This window comes from Cricetulus griseus, chromosome 4, assembly GCF_003668045.3.
Source record: "Cricetulus griseus strain 17A/GY chromosome 4, alternate assembly CriGri-PICRH-1.0, whole genome shotgun sequence".
Lineage (NCBI taxonomy): Eukaryota > Metazoa > Chordata > Mammalia > Rodentia > Cricetidae > Cricetulus > Cricetulus griseus.
In genome coordinates this window covers 101,957,141-101,983,350 of record NC_048597.1, presented here as the reverse complement: position 1 = coordinate 101,983,350, position 26,210 = coordinate 101,957,141, and the positions used below count along the sequence as shown (strand labels likewise).

At 50.2% G+C, this 26,210-nt stretch overlaps 2 protein-coding genes across 2 annotated transcripts in view; one reads left to right on the top strand and one right to left on the bottom strand.

The window, feature by feature from the left end:
* Positions 1–6,496: 6,496 nt before the first annotated feature.
* Ccdc63 (coiled-coil domain containing 63) lies at positions 6,497–23,828 on the top strand. Its single transcript, XM_035444327.1, has 10 exons — positions 6,497–6,704; positions 9,091–9,280; positions 11,429–11,548; positions 12,849–13,030; positions 14,209–14,390; positions 15,786–16,006; positions 18,548–18,622; positions 20,958–21,150; positions 22,548–22,751; positions 23,638–23,828. The coding sequence occupies exons 1-10, from the start codon at positions 6,646–6,648 to the stop codon at positions 23,775–23,777; spliced, it is 1,566 nt and encodes a 521-aa protein (XP_035300218.1). The 5' UTR covers positions 6,497–6,645; the 3' UTR covers positions 23,778–23,828.
* A 1,174-nt stretch (positions 23,829–25,002) lies between these two features.
* Myl2 (myosin light chain 2) overlaps positions 25,003–26,210 on the bottom strand; it is a 5,492-nt gene continuing 4,284 nt past the window's right edge. Inside the window, exon 6 of the mRNA XM_035444373.1 lies at positions 25,003–25,101. Within this exon, the coding sequence (XP_035300264.1) occupies positions 25,003–25,101 (99 nt within the window). The remainder of the gene's footprint in view (positions 25,102–26,210) is intronic.

Sequence of the window (26,210 nt, the reverse complement as noted above, 5' to 3'; positions counted from 1 at the left end):
CTTATTGGGGCGGGGCCAGGTGGGGCAGTCTGCAGCAGGGCATTGTGGGAGCTGCCCTTCAGGTATTTCCTCACTCTTATTTCTGCATCTTCAGACTCTCAGGTCCTGAGCTCAGCCAGGTGGCCAGTATCTTGAGGGATCAACACACTAATGAATCAAGCAGGAGTGTGACCTAAAGAAAAGGGACAATAAAAAAGAAAGAAAGAGAGAGAGAGAAAGAAGGAAAGAAAGAGGACAATAAAATGAAGGCACGAGGCACAGCATGGTGGCGTTCGCCTTCAATCCCAGCACTCTAGAGGCAGAGGCAAGTGGCTCTCTATGAGTTTGAAGTCATCCTGGTCTATGCAATGAGCTCCAGGACAGCCCAGGCTACATAGCGAGACCCTGCCTCCAACAAACAAAAACAAGAAAGTAAAATAAGCAAAATGTAAGGAGAGGGTGCAGGGGGGGCCAGGGGCAGTCTACAGACATTGTCCTGCACCTCTTTTCCCTCACCAAGTATTGTCGATGGGATCAGGATCCAAGGCTGGACTCCCATGCTTAATCCCCAGTTCTTGTGAACTCTGTTGAAAGAATTCATAGCAGTGTGTGGGAAGGGACAGGTTTATCACAGAGAAAAGTGGAGAATGTTCTCCCAGGATGGGAGTGGGCATCGAACCAAGCAACCAAGGCACCCGTCTCTAGGGAGTGGACAGGGGCCAAGCATCAAGTCACCATCTACACTTCAGATGGGTTCTGTGCAATTGCTAAAGCCCCCAGAACACACCAGGCTGGTTTCCTTTCGGGTGATTGTCTGGTCCATCTGCATCCACTGTTACAGAAAGCTAGCCATCCTAGCTGTGTCCTTTTATCACTAAGCCTGCTGCTAGATAAGGATCTTGTAGGATTTAGACAGTTATCTATTAGTGACTTAAGGCAGGCCTGAGACATGTCTCCAACCAGGCCAGAACTGTGACTCAGCTCATTCCTTTGGACTCTAATGAAAGTCCTGAAGTTGAGGCTCCAGGTTTTACAAGGGGCTGGTGATCCGGGAGGGTGTCATATCCTTAGCCTGCAGCCCCAGTGAATATCTGAGGATCTCACACCAGCTTCCCTCATGATTGCAAGACAGCTGCCAGCAACCGACAGAGGCAGCATACTCCTTTTTCATTCTCAGAGACAGCAAAGAACCTTCCTCTAAACTTGGACTGTGGGCCTCTCCTTTGCTTGCGATGAGAAGCTACTGCCTATAATTATAAGGCCATCCCTGTGGCAAACTCCAGGAAACTGTAATGTATTAGTTAGCCTCTTTTTTTTTTTTTTTTTTGTACTTACTGATAATTGAGAAAATGGGTATTAACATGCGGTTCAAAACAATCTATCTTACATACTATCAAATTTCAAATACTAAAAACATAAGGAAGCCGGGTGTTGGTGGCATACGCCTTTAATCCCAGCACTCGGGAGGTAGAGGCAGGCAGATCTCTGTGAGTTTGAGACCAGCCTGGTCTACAAGAGCTAGTTCCAGGACAGCCTCCAAAGCCACAGAGAAACCCTGTCTTGAAAAACCAACCCCCCCCCAAAAAAAAAACCAAAGAAACCCACAAAAGGATAGTTATATAAAAGCTTTATCAATACAAGTTCCATATTCTGTCCCATAAATTATAAGAAAATTATGCAGTGATACTGAGTTGGATGGTGTTATTGTTTTGTTTAGAAAGAAGAAAAGAGAAATTCTGAGACATGAGACCTAAGACTATAAGTTTATTATAAGGCCCGGCAGAATGGGGAGACTAAGAAGAGGAACAGGGTAATGGCTGACCGCCATGGCCGGTCGCCATAGAGAGACAGAGCGGGAAACAGAGAGAGCGGGACAGAGAAACAGAGAAACAGAGAGACAGACAGAGAAACAGAGAGAGAGAGAGAGAGAGAGAGAGAGAGCGTAAATGGGCAGGGACTTATCTTTTAAAGGGGTCCTCTGCACCTGCGTGCAGACTTAGTTCCCATGGAACCTTGGGCTGACCAGGGTTCTGCCTGAGTGGATTCCACCAGGTAACAGGGGCAGGCCAGCATAATGCCTGAACCTTTCATTCCCACCTCTACTTATTATTAAAAAAAGGTGGGGTGTTTAGACATGGCAGGTTAAGGAATAAGGGCGTCGAATTCTTAAGACTGCTTCCTGCTGACGTGGGGGGCGTTGACCATCTTTGGGGGACCCGAGAAGGTTGGGGTGTTGCCACGTCCTGGGGAAGCTGGTTGTTTCATTGTAGTCCAGGCTGTATGGAACTCCCTGGCGCCTCTTAGACCCGGCAAGATGTTGACAGAGCAGAGGACAAGGTTAAGTATAGGAAAAAATTTTTTTCTTAGGTCCTGTCACTTGAGGAGAAGATTGTAAGATGAGGGAGGGGTTCCCGAGGAGTCCTAACATGAGGGAAGGGAATAGTTCCCATGGAACCTTGGGCTAACCAGGGTTCTGCCTGAGTGGATTCCACCAGGTAACAGGGGCAGGCCAGCATAATGCCTGAACCTTTCAGATGGTTATCAGTAAACTTACCCTGGCATAAGTATTCTTCTTCTTTTTTTTTCGTTTTTGTTTTTGTTTTTTGAGACAGGGTTTCTCTGTAGCTTTGGAGGCTGTCCTGGAACTAGTTTTGGTAGACCATGCTGGTCTTGAACTCACAGAGATCCACCTGCCTCCACCTCCCGAGTGCTGGGATTAAAAGCGTGTGCCACCACCGCCTGGCAAGTATTCATTTTTTAAAATTATTTGTGCCCTCAACTATTGTCAAATTTGCCCTATGTCTTTTTAATTCATTATTGCAGTGAGATTATGATATATTGTTGCATATGTAAATGGTTTTCCAAAGACCATTTTGTGAATAACTATTTTATTTCTTGGTTGAATGCTTTTAAAGTTACAATGATCATAAACCTGACTAATGTCACTCATTTAACAATCAATAAGGTTTGAACATTTGCTCAAGGTTTCCTTCCACTATTCACAGTATAAAGAACCTTATTTATGTATGAGTATTTGTGCATTAATTCCCTATTTAGTTAGTCTCTTTCATGAATTTTCAGATGTGCTATAAGTTTTGAGCTTCTTTTAAAGAAATTTTTATGTTCTTGATCCAAACATTGGCCAGGGCCGGCTGGCTTGGCAGTCTGACCCTGATGGAGACTGCCCTGCACTGTGTGTGAGAGTCAGCTGGTTAAACCAGAATCTGCTAGAGGATTCTTTCCCTTTTGTTTGAGTGTGCCTCTGATCCTCATGGGCAGAAGTGGGTGAGCGTTTGGGACCCCTTCCTCCTGACCCCCCACCGTGTGCCCAGCTCTCTCCATCCTGGCTCTGCTTACTGCTGGCAGTTTTGTTTGCTCCAGGCCACATAAGCGGGCCGGATACCTTGTTCTTCTTGGCAAGAGGGCTGGGTTCAGCACCCTGGAAGACCGCGAGTGTAAACTTTCTGCTGAAGGCAGGCATGTTTCTAACCACTGCCCACCCAGCTGTGAGTCACACAGCCTAAACAACAGGGACAAGAGTGGGAGCTTCCAGATGGTGAAGGAAGTCATTCCCTAGCATGCACGAAAGCCTAGGGTCAACCTCCAAACGGATAAATAAATTAAATTAAACTCTGAAAACAAGTCTACTTAGGTCACTGTGTTACAGAAAGGAGGCCTTTAATGGAGAAGCAAGAGGACAAGAGAAGAGTGGCCCAGGGAGGGAGGGCTTGGTGGCCAGGACGACCCCTTGTCACGGCTGGTTTGATACGGGGCATCTGAGGGCAGCCCAGGAGTGCGTTGCCCTTTCCCCTCTGGGAAGCTGCTGGTTCCCAGTGGGTCCTGTGGTCTCGGCTGTCCATAGAGAACGTGGGTCGCCGCTGTCACAAAGGCTCGTGTTCCAGGGCAGAGAACGCGGGTTGCGGAGCTGGCTGCAGCCCAAAGGCTCTAGTGCGGCCATCTACCCGGAGCCACCGGAGCCGCGGGTGGTAAGCTCGGTGCACACAGCGCCCCCTTCTGGGGAAGAGCGGAGCCGGGAGCTGCCACAAGCCTGGGGTTGCCATTGCCACCACAAATACTCCCCAAACCCAAAAGAGCTATATGTCCTCTCAGTCGCCCTCATATTTATTTATTTGTCATCGATCCATTCATTCAGCTGTTTGAGACAGGCTCTCATATATCACAGGCTGGCCTCGGAACTCGAGCTGCAGCCAAAGATGACTGACATCTGATCCTCCGGCCTCCACCTCCCAGGTGCTGGGATGGCAGGCCAGCACCACCATGCCCGGATTTACTCTTGTTTTAAAACAAACCGTGTCACTCACCCAGGATCCCTGCAGAACCCACCTTGCCATTTAAAAAGCAGGGAGGAAGTGTGGACTCCCTCGCTGCCCCAGTTGTTAAATGGGAGATGGTAAAGAGGGCAGCTAATGAAATGCGCGGTGTTCGAGGAGGCCTGGGTAACGTCATTAATTCAAGTTGTGTTTGGGAAGGCTCCAGAAACTGTCAAGACGTGGCCCCATGGTCATGACCTCTTCACTGTAAGAATCTTCTAGCATTATTGTCCCAAACCAGTCATCTCCATGGTCGCCATGACATCTTTGAAACATCAGCTCACACAAGCTAGTGGATGCCTTGGGGCTACATTTTCCTTGCTTCTCAGCCTTCAGCCTTCCACCCAGAAGGCTCAGCTTATTCAGACTCAAACGCCACGTCTTGTTGGAGCCTTTCCCACTCTTCCACCCTGGGCTGCCTTCGTAGGATCTTGAAGATGACTCACCGCTCGGGTCCCCATAATATTAAGCACACAGTAGGCGCCATTTGTATGCCAAATCGACTACATTTGTACTGCCAGAACTCTGGTGGTTTACAAGCCCCAGAAAAGTCGCTTCAGATTGCTTTCATGAGAGGTCCTGATTGGTGTGATTGGACGAGACCCAGAGGCATCTTCCGGTCTGGCTTTGGTGTCCATGTTAGCGAGATTCTTAGGGCCGGGTGGAGATCTGTCCGCGCGCCTGACCTCAGGTGCCCAGGTTAAAATTCAGCCTGCAACGGCCTGTGTTGCTGAACTCTCTCCACCGCCCAGTAGGGATCCCCGGCCCACGCTAGTGGGCGGAGATTATGCAGATTAGGTGAGTGCCCCCCACTGATCCGGCACTGATTGGCTTCTCCCCTCCCTGTTTTCCAGAGTGGAAACTAAGGTTCCAGATGCAGGGGAGGAATTGGAATGGAGAACCCGGGTTCCACATAGGCCCTCCCAGTTTCGGGACACAGTGGGTCTCACAGCCCTTTGGGGCTTATTAGGCTCATGTCCCCTCGCCTGAGTGCCTCTGGCAGGTGACATTCAAGTTCTGATGTGCTAAAATGCCCCTCTGGGTTGTTGGCTCCTGACCTGAGAGAAGGGGGCCTCAGTGTGTGTGTGTGTGTGTGTGTGTGTGTGTGTGTGTGTGTGTGTGTGTGTGTGTGTGTGTGTGTGTGTGTGTGTGTGTCTGTGTCTGTGTCTGTGTGTGTGTGTGAGTGGATATTGCTTGCCCAGCATGCATAAGGTACTGGTTCAATATCCAGGACCACATAAATTGGGTGTGTTGGCACACACGCCAATAATCCCAGCGCTTTGGAAGTGGAGGTAGGAGGATCAGAAGTTCAAGGTCATCCTTGGATACACATTGATTTTGAGGGCAGCCTGGGCTAACAGGTGGTGACCTTATCACAAAATCAAAACCCCAAAAGCTCCACCAGGGTGCTCAGCATCTGAGGCCTTTGCACCCCTTCCCTTCAGAGATGTGGGGAGAAGGCTAAGTGGCAGGCTGGAGCCATCTGCCCAGGTCCTAATAATAAACGGGAGAGGAAGACGTTCCAGGCACACTTGGCTCTGGGGGGAGGGGCTCTTGTCACACCCAGCGCCATCTGCCATGTCCCCTTTGTATGTGTGCCAAGCTGTGGGCGGCGGAGGGGACTGTGAGAAGGGGGAGAGGCCCATGGGTCAGCAGGGGTGGCCCACTTCCTTTTTTCCTCTTTTCACTCGGCAGGACATTGCTGAGAGAACAGACAGACAAAACGAGAGAGAGAGAGAGACTGAGAGAGAGAGACTGAGAGAGAGAGACACAGAGAGAGAGACACAGAGAGAGAGACAGAGAGAGAGAGGTGGGCTTGCTGGCTGTGACCTCCAGGACTCAGACTTTAAGCCGAAGGGAAGCTCAGATCCGTCACCATGCCAATGGTAGGTGTTAACAGCGGGCCACTCGCTGTCCCTTCCTACCCAACACCCCATCTCGGGATACCAACTCCATAGACGGGAGGCGAGAAGCTCAGGAACACTTCGTGACTTTCCCAATCTCAAAGCAGAGTAGCGTTTGAACTCAGGACCCTAAAGAACACCTTCTCAACTCAGCAAGGCACCCCCACAGCGAGTTCGACTGTCACCTGGCAGCCCTGGGTGGGTCTCCCCTGTGACAGACAAGCAGATGACATCACCCTGGGGCGGACTTCCCCCTCTCCTGGTAGCCACCTGAGGACTTCTCTGACCACCTGGGCCTCCTCACGCTCCATCTCGCCCAGGTGAAGAAACACAGGAGGAAGGTCTCTGAGACCCTTCCGGAACTTTCCGAGAAGGCCAAAGAGCAGCTGGCCGAGGCAGAGCTCAGGAACCTAAGGCAGCAGTTTCGCAAGATGGTGGAGAGCAGAAAGTCCTTCAACTTCCGCAACCAGAGCATGATGGCCAGCCAATAGTAAGAGGGGTGACCCCAGGCGGGCCTACTACATACCCTGAACACACCTGGGGGCCGGGGACCTTCTATCCTGCGCTCTAGAGCTGCACAGGAGGACACCCAGTGAGCAGGATCCAAGAGGTCTTGGAGGCCCCCGGGAGACAGGTGGCCCTCAACCAGACCCTGTTCTTCTAGCGGATGCCCCTGTCCCTCCGCCCCATCCAGGGCCTCGCAGACGCGTCCTCGGCTACCAATCCCGGTCCCACCCCAGGGAGAACCTGATTGGTTCAGGTGTCTACTCTGTCAAGCTAGCTGTGGCAGTGACGGGGCGGGGTCAGAGGATGCCTCGTGGGCGTGACCATCCTCCAGCAGGTGCCACCAGGGATGTTCCCACGCTGCCTCTGCAGGGCCCAGCCTTTTGCAATTTGGGGGACCCGGCTGTGAGCCCCTTTCTGCAATGGCAGAAGCCGGCCTCCATCCACCCTCGCTGTCTGGATGTTTGGAATTCAGAGGAGGGAGCGGAGGTGATCTTCCGTTTCCCAAAGATGTGTTTACTCCGGGCAAGGCTGATCCCTAAGGAACATCTCTTGTCAATTTTTAGAAGTCTTTTGCCCAGAGCACTTTACCGCCATCTGTTGGAAAAGCGCTCATTATACCCAACAAGAGGAAATGTCTCAGGCTGGGGAGATGACTCAGCCTGACTCCCAGTCTGACGGCCTGAATTAGATCCCAGAGACCCACGAGACTAGAGAACTGAATCCCACGTTGTTTTCTGACCTGCATATGCACAATGTACCATCCCAACACCCACGCACATGTTCATACATCATGCACAAATAAATACACGTTGAAAAAAGAAGGAAAAAAGTGAAGGCTGGAGAGATGGCTCAGCAGTTAAAAGCACTTGTTGCTCTTGAAGGTCTGAGTTCGGTTCCCAGCACCCAAAGCTGTCTTCCTGCTACCTGTAATCCTAGCCCCAAGGGCTCTATCACTGTCTTCCAGCCTCTCCAGGCACTCCTACCACTCCCACTCCCATATAAATAAAAAACGACAGGATTACATTTCCATGCAAGGTGGTGCACACCTTTAATCCCAACACTTGGGAGGCAGGTGCAGGTGGATCTCTGAATTTGAAGCCAGATTGCTCTATGTTGAGAGTTCCAGGCCAGCCAGGGCTACGTAGTGAGACTCTGTCTCAAGATAAATACATTTTAAAAGGAAAGCATGGGCATGCTCTTACTTGTGAGAGCCCCTTTACACGTTTTCCTCCCACCTTAACAAGGTCCCTCTCAGGCCGAGCGGTGGTGGCACTCACCTTTAATCCCAGCACTCGGGAGGCAGAGGCAGGCGGATCTCTGTGAGTTCCAGTTCAAGACCAGCTTGATCTACAAGAGCTAGTTCCAGGACAGCCTCCAAAGCCACAGAGAAACCCTGTCTCGAAAAACCCCAAAAAAACAAAAAAAAAAAAAACCAAAAAAAACCCCCCAAAACAAAAAAACCCAACCAACCAAACAAACAAGGGACCTCCCTCCAAGAGGGACCTGAGGGGAGGAAAGCCCCAGAAGCCTCCGAGAAAACCAGCTGCTAGCCTCACTGGTCCCACTTGGCCTCTGAAATGGTATTGAGTTAAATAAAATGAAGTATATGGGTTTTCGCGCACACTGGAAGTGGGCCAAGGGTTCACTAGTCTCCTGACAGTGCATCCCTTGGTCCCTTGTTATTGTCTTTGTAGATTGTCCAATCAGTTTCATTCCTGGACACACTGACTACTGCTTTTTTTTTTTTTGTTATTCCAGACAAGGTTTCTCTGTGTAGCCCCTGTGTCCTGGAACTTGCTCTGTAAACCAGATTGGTCTTGAACTCAGAAATCCACCTGCCTCTGCCTTCTGAGTGCTGGGATTAGAGGTGTGCACTACCATGCCTGGCCCCATCTTGTTTTTATTTTATTTTATTTTATTTTATTTTGAGAGAGTGCCTCTTGTTAGCTTGGAGCTCCCTGACTAGGAGAGACTGGAGGAACAGTTACCTCAGGGGTACTCCTGCCTGCACATCTAACACCTGACTTTGCATGGGTGCTTGGGTAGTCCTCAAGTCCTTATGCTCACACAGGAAGCACTTTAACTTTACCAACTGCCCCCCACTCCCAACCCCCCCTGAAGGGCTTTGACAGGCACCAGGAAAGTCTTCTAGAAGCATGCACTCCTCAGGGAGTGGAGAGATGGGAATGACTGGGATCAGGGACATGGGGTTCCAGATGTGGACCTAACTTCCCAGTTCTGAAGTGTTTTCCTCTCATGGGGGCCTGGATCATCCTCCAGGCTCCTTTTGGGGTAGGGTACCCTATGGGTTCTGTGAAGGTGGTTTAGGGGCTGCTGCTGAAGGTTAAGTCAAAACTGTTTCCCCTCAGTAAGGAAATTGAGAATCTGAAAGCTGAGCAGGCAGAGACCACTCTGCTTCTGAGCCTCGTGAAGTCTCCAAAGAACCTAGACCTGAACCAGAAAAACTTCATGGAACTGCGTGTCCTACTGCAGACCAAGGGAGACTATGAGGCACTTATCACATCCATGAAGGTGCTTCTGGGAGAGCTGGATGACAAGGTGAGGCTTCCCTGGGAGACCAAGCACAAGGGGACAGGGACAGCACACCCATGATGCCCTAAGCAGAGTGGAACATAGCATGGGAACACAACTCCATCAACCCTGCGTGTGCCTGGCCACCTTAAGACTCAGAACCGACCCCAGCATCAACCGACACGGGCAAGGGCCGTAACAAAGATCACCATTAGTTTCGAATGACGCTAGTTCCCCCCTCCTTCATGCTATTCACCAATCATGGGTTAGTGAGGGGCTGTTATCTTTTGGTTCTGGCACTGAGATGGTGGGTAGCATTTCTCTGGAACAATGCCAGGTGTTATGGCAAGAAAAAAGTCTTCTGGATAGTCTCACATGGGCCATGGGATGCACATGTCGTTCTGAACGTGATTCTTTGGCTCAAAATAGTCACTCAACACCACCCATCATTAGTGCCACCCTCCTGGATGGTGATGTTGGCCAGGTCTTGCTGTGTCCCAATCCTTCCTCATGGAAAAGGGAACTTACCCTGAGCTATTATGCTTTGGAAGTATGTAACTTTTAAATTTATTTGTATTTATTTATTTTTGAGATATATATTTGTAGTCTTGGCTAGCCTAGAATTCACTCTGTAGACCAGCCTGGCCTTGAAGTCAGAGATCCACCTGCCTCTGCCTCCCAGGTGTTGGGATTAAAGGTGTGTGCCATCATACCCAGCCACCCTTACTCTTGTTTTTTTTTTTTTTTGTAAGATTTTAAAAATTATGTATCTATGCCTGTATCTGTGTGTGAGTGTGCATAGGAAGGCAGTGCCCATGGAGTCTAGAAGAAGGCACTGGATGCCCTAGAACTGAATTACTGAGACAGCAGATGTGGGTGCTGGGACCCAAACTTAAGTCCTCTCCAAGTCCCTTGGGGACAGAACTTAGGACCTTGTGCATGCCGGGCAAGCTCTCCATCACTGAACTGTGTTTATAGTCCTTTATTTATTCATTTTAAATCAATAAATGGTGCCTGAGTAAGATGATCAAGTAGCAAATGACACTAAATTCAAATGCGTTTTTATATTTGAACACTCTGGTCCAACGTATCTAAAAGGCCCTGTGAAGTTTTTCTGTAAAAGACCCCACAGTCATGTTTGTGTTTTCTGAGCCACAGTGCCTCTGTGGAAACTAAACTCCAGCTATGTAGCACCAAGGCAGTAGCCACAGGCAGTACAAAGTGATTGGCTTTTCCAATAAACCTTTATTTGTAGCAATAAGCCATGGGTCAATTTCCAAAAGGCTGTAGTAACTGATGCAGTCAGAGACTATCCACATGTGGAAAGTCATCTAGGTTTTAGCCAGGTGTTGCTCTGCAATATGGGCTTCTGGTATCTGCAACTCCCAGAACCACATCCGTGCAGTACTGATGGCCTGATTTTTAAAGTAAGGACCAAGTATGGGAAAGCTCCAGATACATCAAAGGACAGTCTTCCCATAGTGTATACAATGACACCATGTCTGGTGACTTCTGTAAGAGTCCCCCCCCCCCCCCCCGCCAATCCCATTCATTTAAAAAATATTTATTTCATGTTCATTGGTGTTTTTGCCTGCTAGTAGGTCTGTATGAGGGCTTTGGATCCCCTGGAACTGGAGTTACAGACAATTGTGAGCTGCCCTGTGGGTGCTGGGAATTGAACCTGGGCCCTCTGGAAGAGCAGCCATTGCTCTTAACTGCTGAGCCATCTCTCCAGCTCCCCAGTCCCATTCATAAGCAGAGAAACTGCACATGTAGGGAATGTCCAGGTGGGCACTGGGAAGTCACAGTGGTGTCACCAAAGCAGTTGGAGGTGTTATACCCCCACATTCTAGGTTCTTCTTAGTTTAATTGGGTTAATAACCAAGTTTCACCACCACTGAGGCCAATGCCATTTCCTCTAGAAACCATGGCTATTGGGGCTGGACAGATGGGGAAGTTTGGTTCAACAGTGGGAAGATTCACTCCCCGCCATGGGTGAGAATCACTTGAATGGAGTGGGGCTCAGAGAGAAGTCAGAGCTCTGTTCACGGGACGAGTCCATCTCATTTTTGCTTTAGCCCATTCATTGCCCTGCGGAACGGTCAGCCTATGCCCGCTGGGGAGGGTGGGTGCTGGTGCGGTACAATGCTCGCCGCCTGTCTCGCTCTCTTTCAGATTGTCCAGGTGGAGAGGAAGATTAGCAGCCAGAGGCAGATCTTCCTGAAGACACAGGAGGCCAACAACCCTCGGAAACTGCAGAAACAGATCCACATTCTGGAGACCCGACTAAACCTGGTGGGCGACAGGCTGCTCTCTGAAGCTTCAGCACCCCACCCCTCCCCACCTCCCCCCACCCTCCCTCACCTCCCACCCCCCCCACCCCACCCTCATCCCCCCCCACTCTCATCCCCACCCCTACCCTCATCCCCCACCCCCTCATCCCCCACCCCACCCTCATCCTCCACCCCACCCTCATCCCACCCCACCCTATCTCCCCTCACCCCTACCCTCATCCCCCACCCACCCCTATCTCTCCTCACCCCTACTCTTATCCCCCACCCCACCCTCATCCCCCACCCCACTCTCATCCCCCACCCCCACCCTCATCCCCCACCCCACCCTATCTCCCTCACCCCTACTCTCATCCCCCACACCACCCTCATCCCCCATCCTACCTCATCCCCCACCCCACCCTCATCCCCCACCCCTACCTCATCCCCACCCCTACCTCCCCCCACCCCTACCCTCATCCTCCACCCCACCTTCATCCTCCACCCCACCCTCATCCCCCACCCCACTCTCATCCCCCACACCACCCTCATCCCCCATCCTACCCTCATCCCCCACCCCTACCCTCATCCTCCACCCCTACCCTCATCCCCCACCCCACCCTCATTCCCACCCCACCCTTATCTTCCCTCATCCCTACCCTCATCTCCCACCCCTACCCTCATTCCCACCCTCACCCCACCCCTACCCTCATTCCCACATCTTACAAAATGAATGTTTTGTTAATATTTCTCAAAACCTGATCTGTATTGATATTTTTCTAGCCAGACCCCAAATGTTGTGGGTTTTTGTTGGTTTGTTTTTTTTTGCCTTGTTTTGTTGTGTTTGATATTTTTTTATTATTTATTTGTTTATTTATTTTCCGAGACGGGGGTTCTCTGTGTAGCTTTGGAGCCTATCCTGGCACTCACTCTGTAGACCAGGCTGTGTTTTTGGTATTTTTGAAACATGGTCTTTCTACATAGCCCTGACTGTCCTAGCACTCACTATGTAGATCAGGCTGGTCTCAAACTCACTAAGATCTGCCTGCTTCTACCTCCCAAGTGCTGGGATTTAAAAGTGTCTTTTAAAGATTTGATTTGATCAAAACATCTGGAGTTTTTGAATTCTCAAATCTCCTCAATTTAAAATTAGGTGCTCTTAATTGGGGGTGGCTTTGCCTCCAAAGGGATGAAGGAGACACGTCATCATAGTTGGGTGGGCTGTGTGCTTTGCTCACTCAGTGGGCAGCAGCAGGGCCCTGACATCCTTCCAGGATCATCCAGTTTGGGTGTGAGACCCTGTTTGAAGCACAGCCTCCCCACAGGTTACTGTCCACTTTGACAAGATGCTGACCTCCAACGCCCAGCTCCGGAAGGAGATTGAGGATCTCCTTTTTGAGAAGGCCGCCTACGACCATGTCTACCAGCAGCTTCAGCGGCGTCTGCAGATACAGCAGAAGACCATGAATATAGCCATCGAACAGTCTGCCCTGGCCTATGAGCAGAGGTGCTTGGGAAGGCTCAGCTCCCAACTCAGCACCTCTCAGCTCCCATTTGCTCCTCTTAAATGCCAGGACCATAACTCACAACAGCTGCAACTCTGGACACTGACCATCAGGGTGTCATAAAGCTTGGTGTTTCCATCCTTTCCCCCACATCATGAGTAATTAGTGTCTCAGAACAAATAGGGAGTCTGTGCAGGACAGTGCAGATAGGGGAGCTGGGACTCCAGCTCTCTGTCCCCTACATGGTCCCTGGTCCTGGTCTGGTGCGGGGGTTATCTTTATCCATCTAAGTCTTTCCTGGCACAGAATGTGGCTATGGGGAGAACAGGCCTTAGAGTCAGATATGTCTGGGGATGACTCTTCCCTCCATCACTTCTGTATTGTAGGATCCATGTAGGTGGTAAAGAACAGAAACTAATCCATGAATGCAAAGAATAAGTAATGATGAAGGCAATAATGATGGTGACAGTGTGGTGATGGTGGTGGTGATGAGGATGGTGGTGATGATGGTGATGAGGATGGTGGTGATGAGGATGGTGGTGACGATGGTGATGAGGATGGTGGTGATGAGGATGGTGGTGATGAGGATGGAGATGAGGATGGTGGTGATGATGGTGATGAGGATGGTGGTGATGAGGATGGAGATGAGGATGGTGGTGATGAGGATGGAGATGAGGATGGTGGTGATGATGGTGATGAGGATGGTGGTGATGAGGATGGAGATGAGGATGGTGGTGATGAGGATGGAGATGAGGATGGTGGTGATGAGGATGGTGGTGATGAGGATGGAGATGAGGATGGTGGTGATGAGGATGGTGGTGACAATGGTCATAAGGTTGTTGGTGGTGATAGGGATTCTGGTGGCAATGGTGGTGATAATGATGATGATGGCAGTGATGGTGATGGTGTTGATATTGGCTATGGTGGTGGTGATAGTGGTGGTGATTGTCTTAGTGGTGGATGATGGGACTACTGATGCAGCTGTTGCTAACAGTAAAGAGGTGACGGGAAAGTCACTTCCTGGGGTTGGTCTAGACTCACAGCTCTGGTAGGATCCTGAGTTTGGTGTTCATCACCAGAAAAAAATTGCAAAGAACCTCAAACAAAGCCATGCCCACTGGGCAGGCGTGCAGTCCTCTGTACACTAGGCCCCTAAGCCCCATCTGCCATCTCCACACAGGGTGGAAGCCATGGCTCGGATGGCCGCCATGAAGGAGCGGCAGAAGAAGGACATCTCTCAGTACAACCTGGAGATCCGTGAGCTGGAGCGCCTATATGCTCACGAGACCAAACTCAAGTCCTTCCTGCTTGTCAAACTCAATGACCGCACTGAATTCGAGGAGCAGGCCAAGAAGGAGGCAGGTATAGGCCATAATCTCCTTTCCCTCTGCCCCACCCTCTCTTTCTCTCATAGTAGGGCTGCCAATCACAGTCAATGAAAACAGCATGCCTGGTTAAACTTAACCCTCAGGTTAACAGTGAACACACTTTTAGGATAGTTTGTGCCATACAGTACTGGGGATACCTCTACTGAGAGATGTTTGTTTCTTAGCTGCACTGAGAACTTATTTTGACTTTTGGAAGTGCAGCTGTCTTGTGATTCATATATAACTGCTTCTTGCCTGTGTTTTGTCTGCAAATGTTGTTTCACCCTGAGACTGTCTGTAGCTTAGGGGAGACCTAAGGACCAGGTGTCTACTAGACCCTGTTTAGGTCTGATGGCTTGCTTGGAGTCCTATCAGGACTCAGTCTATGGCTGGGATGTACTATGTGAAATGGTAAAAAAAACAAAATGATCAAATGGAAAAGACACAAAGGGGATGAAAACTAGGGACGGCTGCCCAGAAGGTATATTTGATCTTCGTTTTAGGGATTGAGTTCAGGGCCTTGTGCAACTAAGTATGCCCAACTCATCCCCTTGCTCGTGTTTTGTTTCTCCTGCCTTTTCCTACCTTATCACTTGGGGCTGTGTTGCTACAAGTGTTTCTGAGAAATCTCGTGTATGCCTTATCTCTAAAATAAATCAAAGGCCACAACAAGATTTTTCTTTCTTTTTTAATCTTTTGGGCCTTCTCTTCATCTCTCCATCTACTCACTTCTCTCGTCCAAATCACCATTCAGACCTCCACTCTTTCCTGTCAGCCACCTGTCCATTTACAGCTTGTCTGTGTAATCCTCTACTTTAGGTGCCTGGCATGCATGGTTTCCATGTGGCCCTTCCTTGGGATTATACCAAGAAGTAGGCATTTCTACAGCACCCCAGCTCCAGAAAAGGATCCTGCAGCTCAGAGTAACACATAACCTAGCCAAGAATGTCCACAGTAACTAAGTGGGAGATTCAAAATTCCATCCCAGATATGTCCACTGCTGTCAGTCTTAACACCGAGAACTACTCGAGACCTCACAGGCATACCTGAGCCAGCATCTCTCAATGAACCTGGAGTGTACTGGTTCAGCTATGCTGGCTGGCCACCGAGCCTCCGGGAATCCACTTGTCTCCCCCTTGCCAGGTTGGGATTACAGTCAAACATTACTACATTCAGCTTTTTACCTGTTCTGGGGTCCGAACTCAGGTCCTTGGGTTTGAGCTGCAAATAACTCATCAGCTTTCCCAGATCCTTTTAAGATATTTCTGATGTGGGTCACAAGCAAAATTGCCTCATCTCCAGGCAAAGTCCCCAAGACAGTGATGAGAACAGGGAGCCCGTGCCCCTTTCCACACCCCCTGTGGTCTTTCTCTCTCCCATCCCTCTACAGCTGCCAAGTCTAAGAAACACGGGAAGAAAAGCAAGGGCGAGAGCTTTGAGAGCTATGAGGTGGCACACCTGCGGCTGCTGAAACTGGCCGAGAACGGGAACCTGAACCAGCTCACAGAGGACTTCCTGGCCAAGGAGGAAAAGAACTTTGCCCGCTTCACCTATGTCACTGAGCTCAACAATGACATGGAGACCATGCACAAGAAGACCCAGCGGATCCAGGTACGTGGCTTGCAGGGCCTGGGAGGACAGGATCTGCCTATCCCAAACAGCCTTCCCCAGGGTGGTTCCTGACCCATCCACCTGCTCTGCAGACAATGTCCATGTGCCCTGATTCTGACATGTCCCTACCCCAAGCATGACAGTCACCAATGAGGCAGGTACCATCAACTCTGGGCTATGAGCTAGGAAGGTACTTTAAAAATTTCTTTTATGTTTACGGATGTTTTTTGCCTGTGTGCCACGTGCATGCAGTACCCACAGAGGCCAGAAGAGGGCATCAGATGTCCTGGAGCTGGAGATGGTTGGGCACTACCCTGTGGGTGCTGGGAATCAAACCCTGGTTCTCTAATTAGTACTCCTAATCTCTGAGCCATCACCTTCATTCATCTTCCTTCATTCCTTGGAGAAAGAATCTGTCAATAGGGTTTGGAGCTCAACAATTGAGCTATGCTATCTAGATATGGAGCCCCAGGGACCCTCCTGTCTCCCCTTCTCCCATCCTGCCACCTTTGGCTTCAGAGCGGGAGGGAAATGGTTATGCTTACTCTGACAAGGCCTGAATAAACAACCCGACTACCTTTACCAAATCCATAGTGTCTCATACTTACCTGGCTCGTGGGCCTCCTCACTCCCCACAACACAGATGGCTTCTGGAGTTGAACACTTGCCCAGGACAGAGTCCAAACCACCTAATGCCACGTGCCAGCCCATTCAGAACCTGGCTCAGTGATGACTCCCAACCCCTCCTGCAGTTGCCATTCCTAGCTGTATTACACACCCCCTCCTCCAATGGTTCCTTCTGACTGTGCCCTACCGACCCCCAACCCCCAACCCCAACCCCAGCTCCCTCCCCCACCGCCCTTTCTGATGAGGTCATATTCCTTAGGCCTGACCCTGCCCCACTTGTCACCTGGGGAATTCCTTATGCCTCCCCATGAGCCCTGCCATGTTTATGGAGGCAAATTCCCACTTGTGGGGTGTTGAGGACAGCATACCAGTCCCTTGTCTTCCCCTTGTTCAAAGTTAACTGGCTTGTCCCTTTCAAGGGCTCTGCTGTCTCCAACGTCATCACACCACGGGAGAGCTGAGCTTCAGCTTCTCCTTGGGGTCCATTGTCTCAGTAGTCTGCAATCTGAAGGAGAAACTCAGTGACTCTCTGGGTTATTCTTACTCCTGCTCGGATGGTTACCCTGGGGCCCTGGCTGCCTTCTTGTTTTGCTTAGTATTGTTTGAGACAAAGCTTCACTAGTTAGCCCAGGCTGGCCTGGAACTCACAGCAATCCTCCTGCCTCAGCATGGTGATTGCTGCTATTTCAGGCATGAGTCACCAGGAAGCATCTTTGCTCTAGGATTTGGGTTTGTTGGGTTATTTTAGTGCCCCCCCCGCCCCCCCCCTTGAGTGCATGGCCACTGTCCTCTGGTGGCTGTGTGTGGTATTGCAGGAAGGTCTTTGTGGTCCAGGCTGTTCTGGGAAAAGCGCTGTGTGGCCTCTGTGTGGAAATGTTCGCAACACACAGACCTTTGAGGGCTTGGGTTAAGGTGGACTTTCCCTCTATTGGCCTCAGTTTCCCTATTTTTACTGTGATGTTGTGACCAGCACTGTAGCCTGCAGGTTCTTTGCTTTGTCTGTTTTAGGGAATTGTAATTTAGAGTTTGGGGCTCGTGTCAGTTGGGGAAATACTGTACCCCAAAATGCACATGTCCAGGCCCTACCATATACCCATTGCTCTGCAGATGGGCATTTAGCCGTTTGTGTGTGTGCCACACCCCCAACACACACCCTTTGAATTTATTATCAGAGGTTGGTTTGTCACCTCTCAGAAAGTTTGTCTCCTCACTGTGTCTGGAGATGAGACTGGGATAGGGACTTCTGTGTCACACTGTGGCACACTGCATTGGGGTCTGGTCAGAAAGGCTGGTTCTCTGCCTGGCTCCAGACCTGGAACTTGAGTGATCCTGGCCATCTGACTCAGATTCTTATGAGAGCTTGAGAGAAGCTAGGTTAAGCAGCTGGGTCCTGTGAAGACACCACTAGTGACACATAGCTGTTTAAATTCCGTACACTGTAATGCAACAGAAACCCAAGATGCCCAGTGGTGGGAGCCACGTTTCAAGTCCTGAAGGCCCTCGTATGTCTGGTGACTACGAATTAGTGCAAGTGGGATGTGAAGGATTGTGTTGATTGATCTGTTCTAGACGGCCCCATGGGCCACATAAGACCATCAGAAAACACGGATATTTACACCATGATTCCTAACAATAGCAGAATTACAGTTACAAAGTAGCAGTGAAAATCATTTTAAGGTTGGGGTCACCACACCATGAGGAACTGTGTTAGAGGGTGGCAGAATTAGGAAGGCTAAGAACCACCACTCTAGATAGTTGTAGATGATTCTCAGGGAGGATGAAGTCCGGAACTCCTGGGGAGTAGTAGGGGGTAGGTGAGGCTCCTTGATGGGTTACCCAGCACTGGAGTAGGACTAGATGCAGTAGGGAGGGTAGCTGCCATTTTTCCTCACTGGTCCCTTCTGTCCTGAGCAGGATGACATCACCAACCTGAGGTCACAGCAACAATCCTCTGAACAGGGCACCAAGAACATCCTCAGACAGATGGAGGTGAGCTGGGTGCCAATGGAGGGATGGGGAGCCTCCTGTACCTGTCTGTTGTCACCTGTTCCTTTTCAGGGGGTCGAAGCCAATCCTGGAACTGCAATTCCACCCTGACACATCTTTGCCTCCGTTTCCCCTTTTGTCTCCTTCGTGGTCCAGCTCCATCATTTCCAGCAGTAATAATGACCACAGACCAACCTACATCCTTTCCCCTTCCCCCATCCCTTCCTTTCTGTGCCAGGAATCAAACCCAGAACCTCCTGCATGCTAGTTCCTCCCTCTACCACACCCCACGTGCAAGTGCTTCCCGGGATAGTCCTTAGACACCATGCTATGTGTGCTCCTCTGGCCCCACCTCCCTTCACCACCCTGGGGAGCAGGTGTCACTCATGATCCTCACAGCTGAGGAAACAGGCCGGTAGAGGTAAAACTGGCTTGACCAACCTTAGGGAGCCAAGATATCCTGGGGTACGGGTTTTATTTGGTGGGGCACAGGGTCTCACTATGTAGACAAGGTTGGCTTAAAACTCAAAGAAATCCTCCTGGCTCTGTCTCCCCAGTGCTGAGATTGAAGGTGAGTGCCAGTTCCTCTACCCTGCTGACACCCTAGGAGTCTGAGAAAGTGAGAAGTTTATTTTCTGTTAAAGAAGCTGAATATCAGCACTTCCAGGATGGGAGGGTGGGCGTCATTGTGATGTCACCTGCCAGCTTGGTGTGTGGTTTCCATCCCAAGGATGTCTGGTAGTTGCCTTACAGCAGCCTCCAGCCCAGCCATCACACACAGCTTCAGGCAGCAAGAAGGTGGGTGTAACTGGAGTTTCTTTCCAGCCTGGTCCCACAGCCGTTTAACCCCAAATGAACACACAGGCGTCTATTAATTATAACCTGTTGGCTGATGGCTTAGGCTTCTTATTTATTGGCTAGCTCTCTTAATTATTAACCCATTTCCACTAATCTAAGTATTTCCATGTGGTCTTATCTTACCAGAGAAGGGTCCAGAACTTTTACTCCTTCCTCTGCCACATGGCATCTCTCCTCCTCCTCCTCCTCCTCCTCCTCCTTCTCCTCCTCCTCCTCTCCCTCCTCCTCCTCCTCCTTCCTCTCATTGCCCTGCCTATGCTTCCTGCCTGGCCAATCAGTGTTTTATTAACCAATCAATAAGAGAAACATATACACAGAAGGACATCCCCCACTAGTGTGGAGGTGGTGAGAAGGCCACACTGGCTGAGTCAGGAAGCTCCAGGTGTTTCGCAGGACATGAACAATGACTCTTTATGGGACTTGTAGCAGTGTCACACTGCCACCCCCAGGGGTAAACAGGTTCTCTCATGAAGGAGTTGGGAGAATGAACAAAACACACACTGGGGTAAGATGTGAATCCCACCTGACTGGCTGGGTGTGGAGTGTGTGCCTGTCATGCCCACGTTCAGTAAGTTGAGGCAGGAGGATCCAGAGCTCCAGGCCAGCCTGGGCTACTCCTTTTCAAATGACAGTTATGATCCCTGAGCATCTTCCCTGGGGCTCATTTCTGCATTGTATCCTGACCAGGCTGGTGGTTTCATTCTCGACTCTGCCACTGGAGGGCAGTAAAGCTCAGGCCAAGGAAGAGTCGCTGTGGCTCAGACCCAAGGCAGGCTGGGGAGCTGCCGTAGTTCAGGCTGGCCTCCGTAGGCAGTCCCCAGCCTGTCCTCACACCCTCTGCTTGTGGGTGCCTAGAATCCCAGACTCTTCCTTGGGGTTGGGACTAGCAGAGTCTTCATTAGGGTCTCCTCTTCCTGGCCCTGTATTTACTGTTTCCTGTCTTCATGGGGTGATGGTGGTTGCCAGGGGAGCGTGGGGAATGTGGTTCCCTTCCAAATGCAAATACTCCAGCAGGAGAATCCATCCCAGGAGCTATGGGCTCTCAGGTGTCTCCACCTCTCATGCCAGCACCCTCCTCACCCCTTTTCCTTCACCATCTCCTCTCTACCCAGGAGCACAGGTTAGGACTCAGAGCAATCACTTATTTTTGAGACAGGGTCTTATGTACCCCAGGCTGGCCTCAAACTCGCTGTGTAGACAAGGAAAACCTTGGACTCCTGATCCTCCTGCCCCCACCTCCGGAGTGCAAGATTTCCAGGCATGCACACCACTCTGGGTTTACACAAGTGCTCCACTCGCCGACCAAGCTACATGCTTAGCTGTCTGTTTTTTCTTAATTTTGTTTGCCCAATGGCAAACAAAGGAAGTTTCATTTCTTTGATCGCATACACTCTGTGGTTTGCAAACCTGTCTGGGGTCCCCCAGTCACCCGCACAGAGTCCCTAGCCTCAAGCCGGACCTGGTGTCTGTCTGCCCCCAGGAGAAACTGAAGAAGACCACTGAGGACGCAGATGCTTTTGAGAGCAGATACAAGGAGGTGAGCAAGACCCTGGAGGATCTCAAGAACTCAGTGGAAAAGCTGTTTAAGAAGATTAACTGTGACGCCACGGAGATCTTGGGGAAGTTGGGCGAGACTGGGAAGATAACAGACAGCAACCTTCAGCAGTACTTTGGTGAGCTGAGATGGGCCCCACCCAGCAATTAGGAACTCTTTCCAGCATGTTCTGTGGCCATATACAAGAACTCTTTCTTTGGTTGGTAGTGAGCACAGCCATGGTGCAGCCTGCCTGAGTTCGAATCCTGATTCTTCGCCTATAGCTGTGTGACTTTGGCCACGCTCCTGACCTTCTCTGTGCTCAGCTTCTTTCACCTTTAAAGTGAGGGTAAACTATCTCACTGGGTTATTGGGAGGATTAAATATGGGGTAGTTGGTGATGATTGACTCGGGAGAGCAATTTAGTGAAATTCAATCCCCTTAATGAGAAAAACTAAAACTGGAAGGGAACTTTCTTACACACATACACAAACACTATACATATACATGTACACACACATACGCACACATGGATGTACACATATACACGTGCATGTGCGCACACACAAGGCACCCATACAAACACTATACACACAGACATATGCACACACATGCACAGAGACACAAACACAAACACTCTACACATGTGGGCACTCACATGCAAACAACACACACAGATGTACACGCCTGAGCATGCATGCATACATACATGTACCTATACACATGTATTTATGCATTCATGTACACACACACACACACACACACACACACACACACACACACACACACACACGCTTCATACTTGAGCCTCATGTTTTTTCTCTAAGATTAGGAAGGTGAGGATGGATCTCCCATTGAGCTCATTTAGTGCTGAATAGTAATCCTTGCCAAGGCAATAGGACAAGAAAAAAAAGAATAAAAATCCTGATTGGAAGGAAGGAAATGAAGTGCTCAGAGTGGGGCCTGGTATGTAGTGAAAGCTTGCTAACTGCCTTCTGCAATTCCAGGTTTGGCTTCAAGTTCAGGGTAAAGAGGTGGCATGAAAACTCAGATCATAACAGCTTAGCATGAATGGTGCCCTCTATTCTTGAAATTTAAGCCATAGGGCCTGGAGAGATGCTCAGTGATTAAGAGCACCAACTGCTCTTGCAGATGGCCTGAGTTTGAATCCCAGCACCCACGTAAGGTATCCCAGGCAGAAGGAATGGCATAAACAAGGGCCTGAAGGTCAGGCTGGCCTTGCCTTTAATTTACAGTGGAACTCTGGTTTTCTGCCTTCTCATTGTCAACACTAAAGGAACTGGTTTTGGACCATGCTTTCCGAGAAACCGTGATTTCTTGGTGTTTGTATGCCTTAGACCTTCTGTGTGGTCCCATGAGCTGCTCTGCCTAATGAGAGATTCTTGTGCTTCATGAGGCCAGAATTTCTCGCAGCCAGTGGCCAGGAGAGGGTGAACAAGCTCCCATCCCTCCCTCTCTGTTACAACCACGGCCACCCAGGCTGGCAGCCATGACCTTGACCCTGTTGCCTTCCAGCTATCATAGAAAAGAAGACCAATGACCTGCTGATTCTGGAGTCCTTCCGGCGCCTGCAGGATGCAGAGGGACCTGACATTGATGTCCCTCAGGCCTTTGTCAACCCTTTCTGGGGTGGCTCTGCCCTCCTCAAGGTCATGGAGCCTACAAAGGTCATGCCCCCTGTGTTTGGGTCAGAAACCTTCAGTGACAAACTTGAAGAGGGTGAGTTCTTGGTCACTGCCATCCAGGCAGCCACTAGATAGAGTCCCTTAAGGAGTCCGAGTCCCCACAGGGTCTGTGGGCCAAGCCTCAGTTTCCCTCATTACTTCCTTGAGTGACATCATCACACTGTGACCACCTGTTTGAAAACACAGACAGGAATATATACTTAGGGAAACTGAGGGTCAGAGTGGAAGTGGGAACATGTTCACTGCAGTCCCAAGCCAGAAACAAGCAAAGAACCCTACACACACACACACACACACACACACACACACACTCAGTCACACACACACTAATGCACATATTCACACACATATGCTCATAAACATACACTCATATGTACATGCGAAAATACACCTACTTGCACACACTCATGCACACTCACTCACACTCACAAATACTCATTCACACACATACCCATAGACACTCATTTATACACACACTCATATGCACACACAAAACACACATACTCAAACACATATGCATACATGCACTCATACACACATGGAGTCACACACATGTAGGCACACACAGGCTCATACACATATATACACAAATGTGCGCACACACCATTCACTCTTAAGTCAGTTAGAACTTAACCCACCGTGGAGTACTATGGGAGCCACTAAAATGAAATGTTCCTCTGGGTAGTGATAGCTTGGCAATCAAACTGAGGTTGTGCCGTACAGCTTTGCCATTGATATTTTAAACCAGCTAGGTCCTCACTCTTGCTTGGGAATTTCCTGAGGGCACATCTCTGTCTGGAGCTCTTGGAGCTCTTTTCTCCCCATGCCCATCCCAGCATGGTGGAGTGACACTGTTCCTGGGAAGGAAGTGAGCTGGGCATCAACTCCCAGTTGCTCACAGTGCTCTTTCCTGGGTACAGTGGACTACCCCCTGGACCACAGTAGCCTCCGGCAGCTGGTCTTGGAGAACTACCTTCAGAAGGACCGTGGCAAGGATCCACAGGACACCCTGTCAGAGAAGGGGGATGAGCTAAAGCCCAAGAAGAAGGTGGTAGGCTGAGCTGCAAGTGGTTGTGTTCCACACCCAGAGAGAATAAATGTTTTCTTCTGAGCCCCAGGCCTTTACTGGTGCTATGCCGAGGATCTCCGAGGACTGGGAACCAGCTCTGCTGTGGAGTGGGGGCAAGAAGGATGGGGCTCAAAAAAATCCAGGGCCTCAGTGCTTCTGGAAGAATGGGTGTCCCTGAAGGACACTCACAGGACCACAGGTGGGGGGTTCTGATCCCCCAGGACCCACCCTTTGAACCCCAGCTTCCTGCAAGGGGCTCACAGACACCTCATTGATTACAGGGCTGGATCTGACCCTGGGTATGGGGCTGTAAGTTCCTTCTCTCTCAGACATGGCCTTGCTGTGTAACCCAGGCTAGCCCTGGATGTCACCATGCTTGGTCCCAGGGATTCTCTTGAAGTTGGTTTCCCATCTTTTGTTCATCTATGGGGACTCAGCTCTAGGGCTATGTAAAAGCCCAGGTCAGGGGAGCAGGAACTATCACTAGTTTGTTGGTTTATTTGAGACAGGATCTCACTGTGTAGCTCAGTCTAAGTCTGGAACTCACAGAGATTCACCTGCCTCTGCCTCCTAAGTGCTGAGACTAAAGGTGTGAGCCACCACTGCCCATGCTGTGTTGTACCAAGACCCCTTCCCACTCTTGCCCTTTAAGGGCTGAGCTAAGGAAAGGCCACCTTGGGCAGAGAGAGAAGAGTACTGGCCACTCTTGGATGCAGCTGCTCCTGAAGCCCATGGATTTCTGAGCTTTTGGAACCTCATTTTCTTTTCATCTATCTATCTATCTGTCTGTCTGTCTGTCTGTCTGTCTGTCTGTCTGTCTGTCTGTCCATCTATCTATCATCTGTCTGTCTGTCTGTCTGTCTGTCTGTCTGTCTAACTTTTTTGAGACGGGCCATCCTGGAACTTGATCCATAGACCAGGCTGGCCTCAAACTCAGAGATTCACCCACCTCTTCCTCCTAAGTGCTGGGATTAAAGGTGTGTGCCAGGCAAAAGTCATTTCTTTTTCCGAAATGAGATTCCTGCAGCCTTCACACAACCCAAATACTTTGTGAGTTTGGCTATACAGGACCAATGAGCCAACAGCCCCCATGACTAGATCCAAGATTTCCTGTTTATTTGCGCATGGCCTTGGGGTGGTGTGCACCTGCAGGCTGGGGCAGCAGGGGCTGGGCTGGAGAGCAGGGTGTAGGTCACCAGAGACTGTGGCTCAGGGCTCAGTCCTTCTCCTCCCCGTGGGTGATGATATGGACTAAGTTCTTGTAATCTAGATTGCCGGTGACATCTGGGGGAAAGGCTGTGAACATCTGGTCGATCTGAGGGCAAGAATGGTGGGTTACAGAGACAATGAGAGTGGCAAGGGGCAGAGAGGGCCTGGGATCCTGGGAAGGACCCCTGTTCCACGAGCCAGGACCTGTTCCACACCTGTCACCAGGTCTGAGGCAGGAGGGGCACTCTGAAGGTCCAAAAGGTCCACCTCCTGGGCACTCAGCCCAGGCTACTCTCTTGGCACAGCGTCTGTGTCCACATGTTCCTGTGTCTTTACCATCCCTGTCTCTATTCCCCAGGGTGACCCTCAAGGTCCCCTAGACACCCCAGATACCTCCCCCAGGGGAAAATGGAGATCCAGCCACACAGGGAGCCTGGCAGATCAGGCTCAGGTGTGAGAGGACCTGGTGGGGACTGTGGCTGAATGCAGGCAGAGGACCAGTTGTGGTCACATGGCCAGAGAAGTCATATTCTTGGAGGGGAATCAGAAATCGAGGTGGGTTATTTTACATGCAGTTTCTCTGTTTAAAAAGTATTAGATGAAGCATGTGATCCCAGCACAGGGAGGCAGAGACTGGAGGATTGAGAATTTAAAGTCATCTGGTTTAAATAGTAAGTTCCAAGCTGGCCAGGGCTGTGTAGTGAGACTCTTGTTAAAAGGCACCACCCCACATATGTTTTTGAATGGTTACTATTGTTTCCCCCACTTTTCTCTATCTTGCAGTGTTGGGGATTGAACCCAGGGTTCCTTGCACACCAGGTGAGTGCTCTGGCTCCAAGCTACAGCCCCTGCCTTGTTACTTTTATTTTGTGACAGGTCTGACCAAGTTGCACTCTGTAGCCTGCGCAGGCCTTAAACCTGCAATCCTCCTGCCTTAGCTTCTCTGGTAGCTGGGATGGCAGGCCTGTGTCATGAGGCCTTGCTGGCTTGAACTTGAACTGGCTTGAACCACCAAAAGACACTGTGCCCTGGCCCTGTGATGGCATTGTGCATTGTGAACACCACCGAGCCTCGTGGTATGTGCCAGTGGCTTATGTTCTCATCCCACCTTGACAGATGGGGAGACTGAGGCACAGTGAGGTTAAAGTCTAAAGTCCTGTGAGCGAGCGATTCTTGGGTGATGTACACTAGAGCGAGAGAGAGCTGCTGTGAAGG

Bases quoted from the DNA above. Each gene is read 5' to 3' on its own strand.
- Ccdc63 (XM_035444327.1), top strand. From the start codon at position 6,646: ATGGTGGAGAGCAGAAAGTCCTTCAACTTCCGCAACCAGAGCATGATG. The intron at 9,281-11,428 runs GTGAGGCTTCCC...GCTCTCTTTCAG, and splicing joins TGGGAGAGCTGGATGACAAG to ATTGTCCAGGTGGAGAGGAA. The intron at 21,151-22,547 runs GTGAGCTGAGAT...GTTGCCTTCCAG, and splicing joins CAACCTTCAGCAGTACTTTG to CTATCATAGAAAAGAAGACC.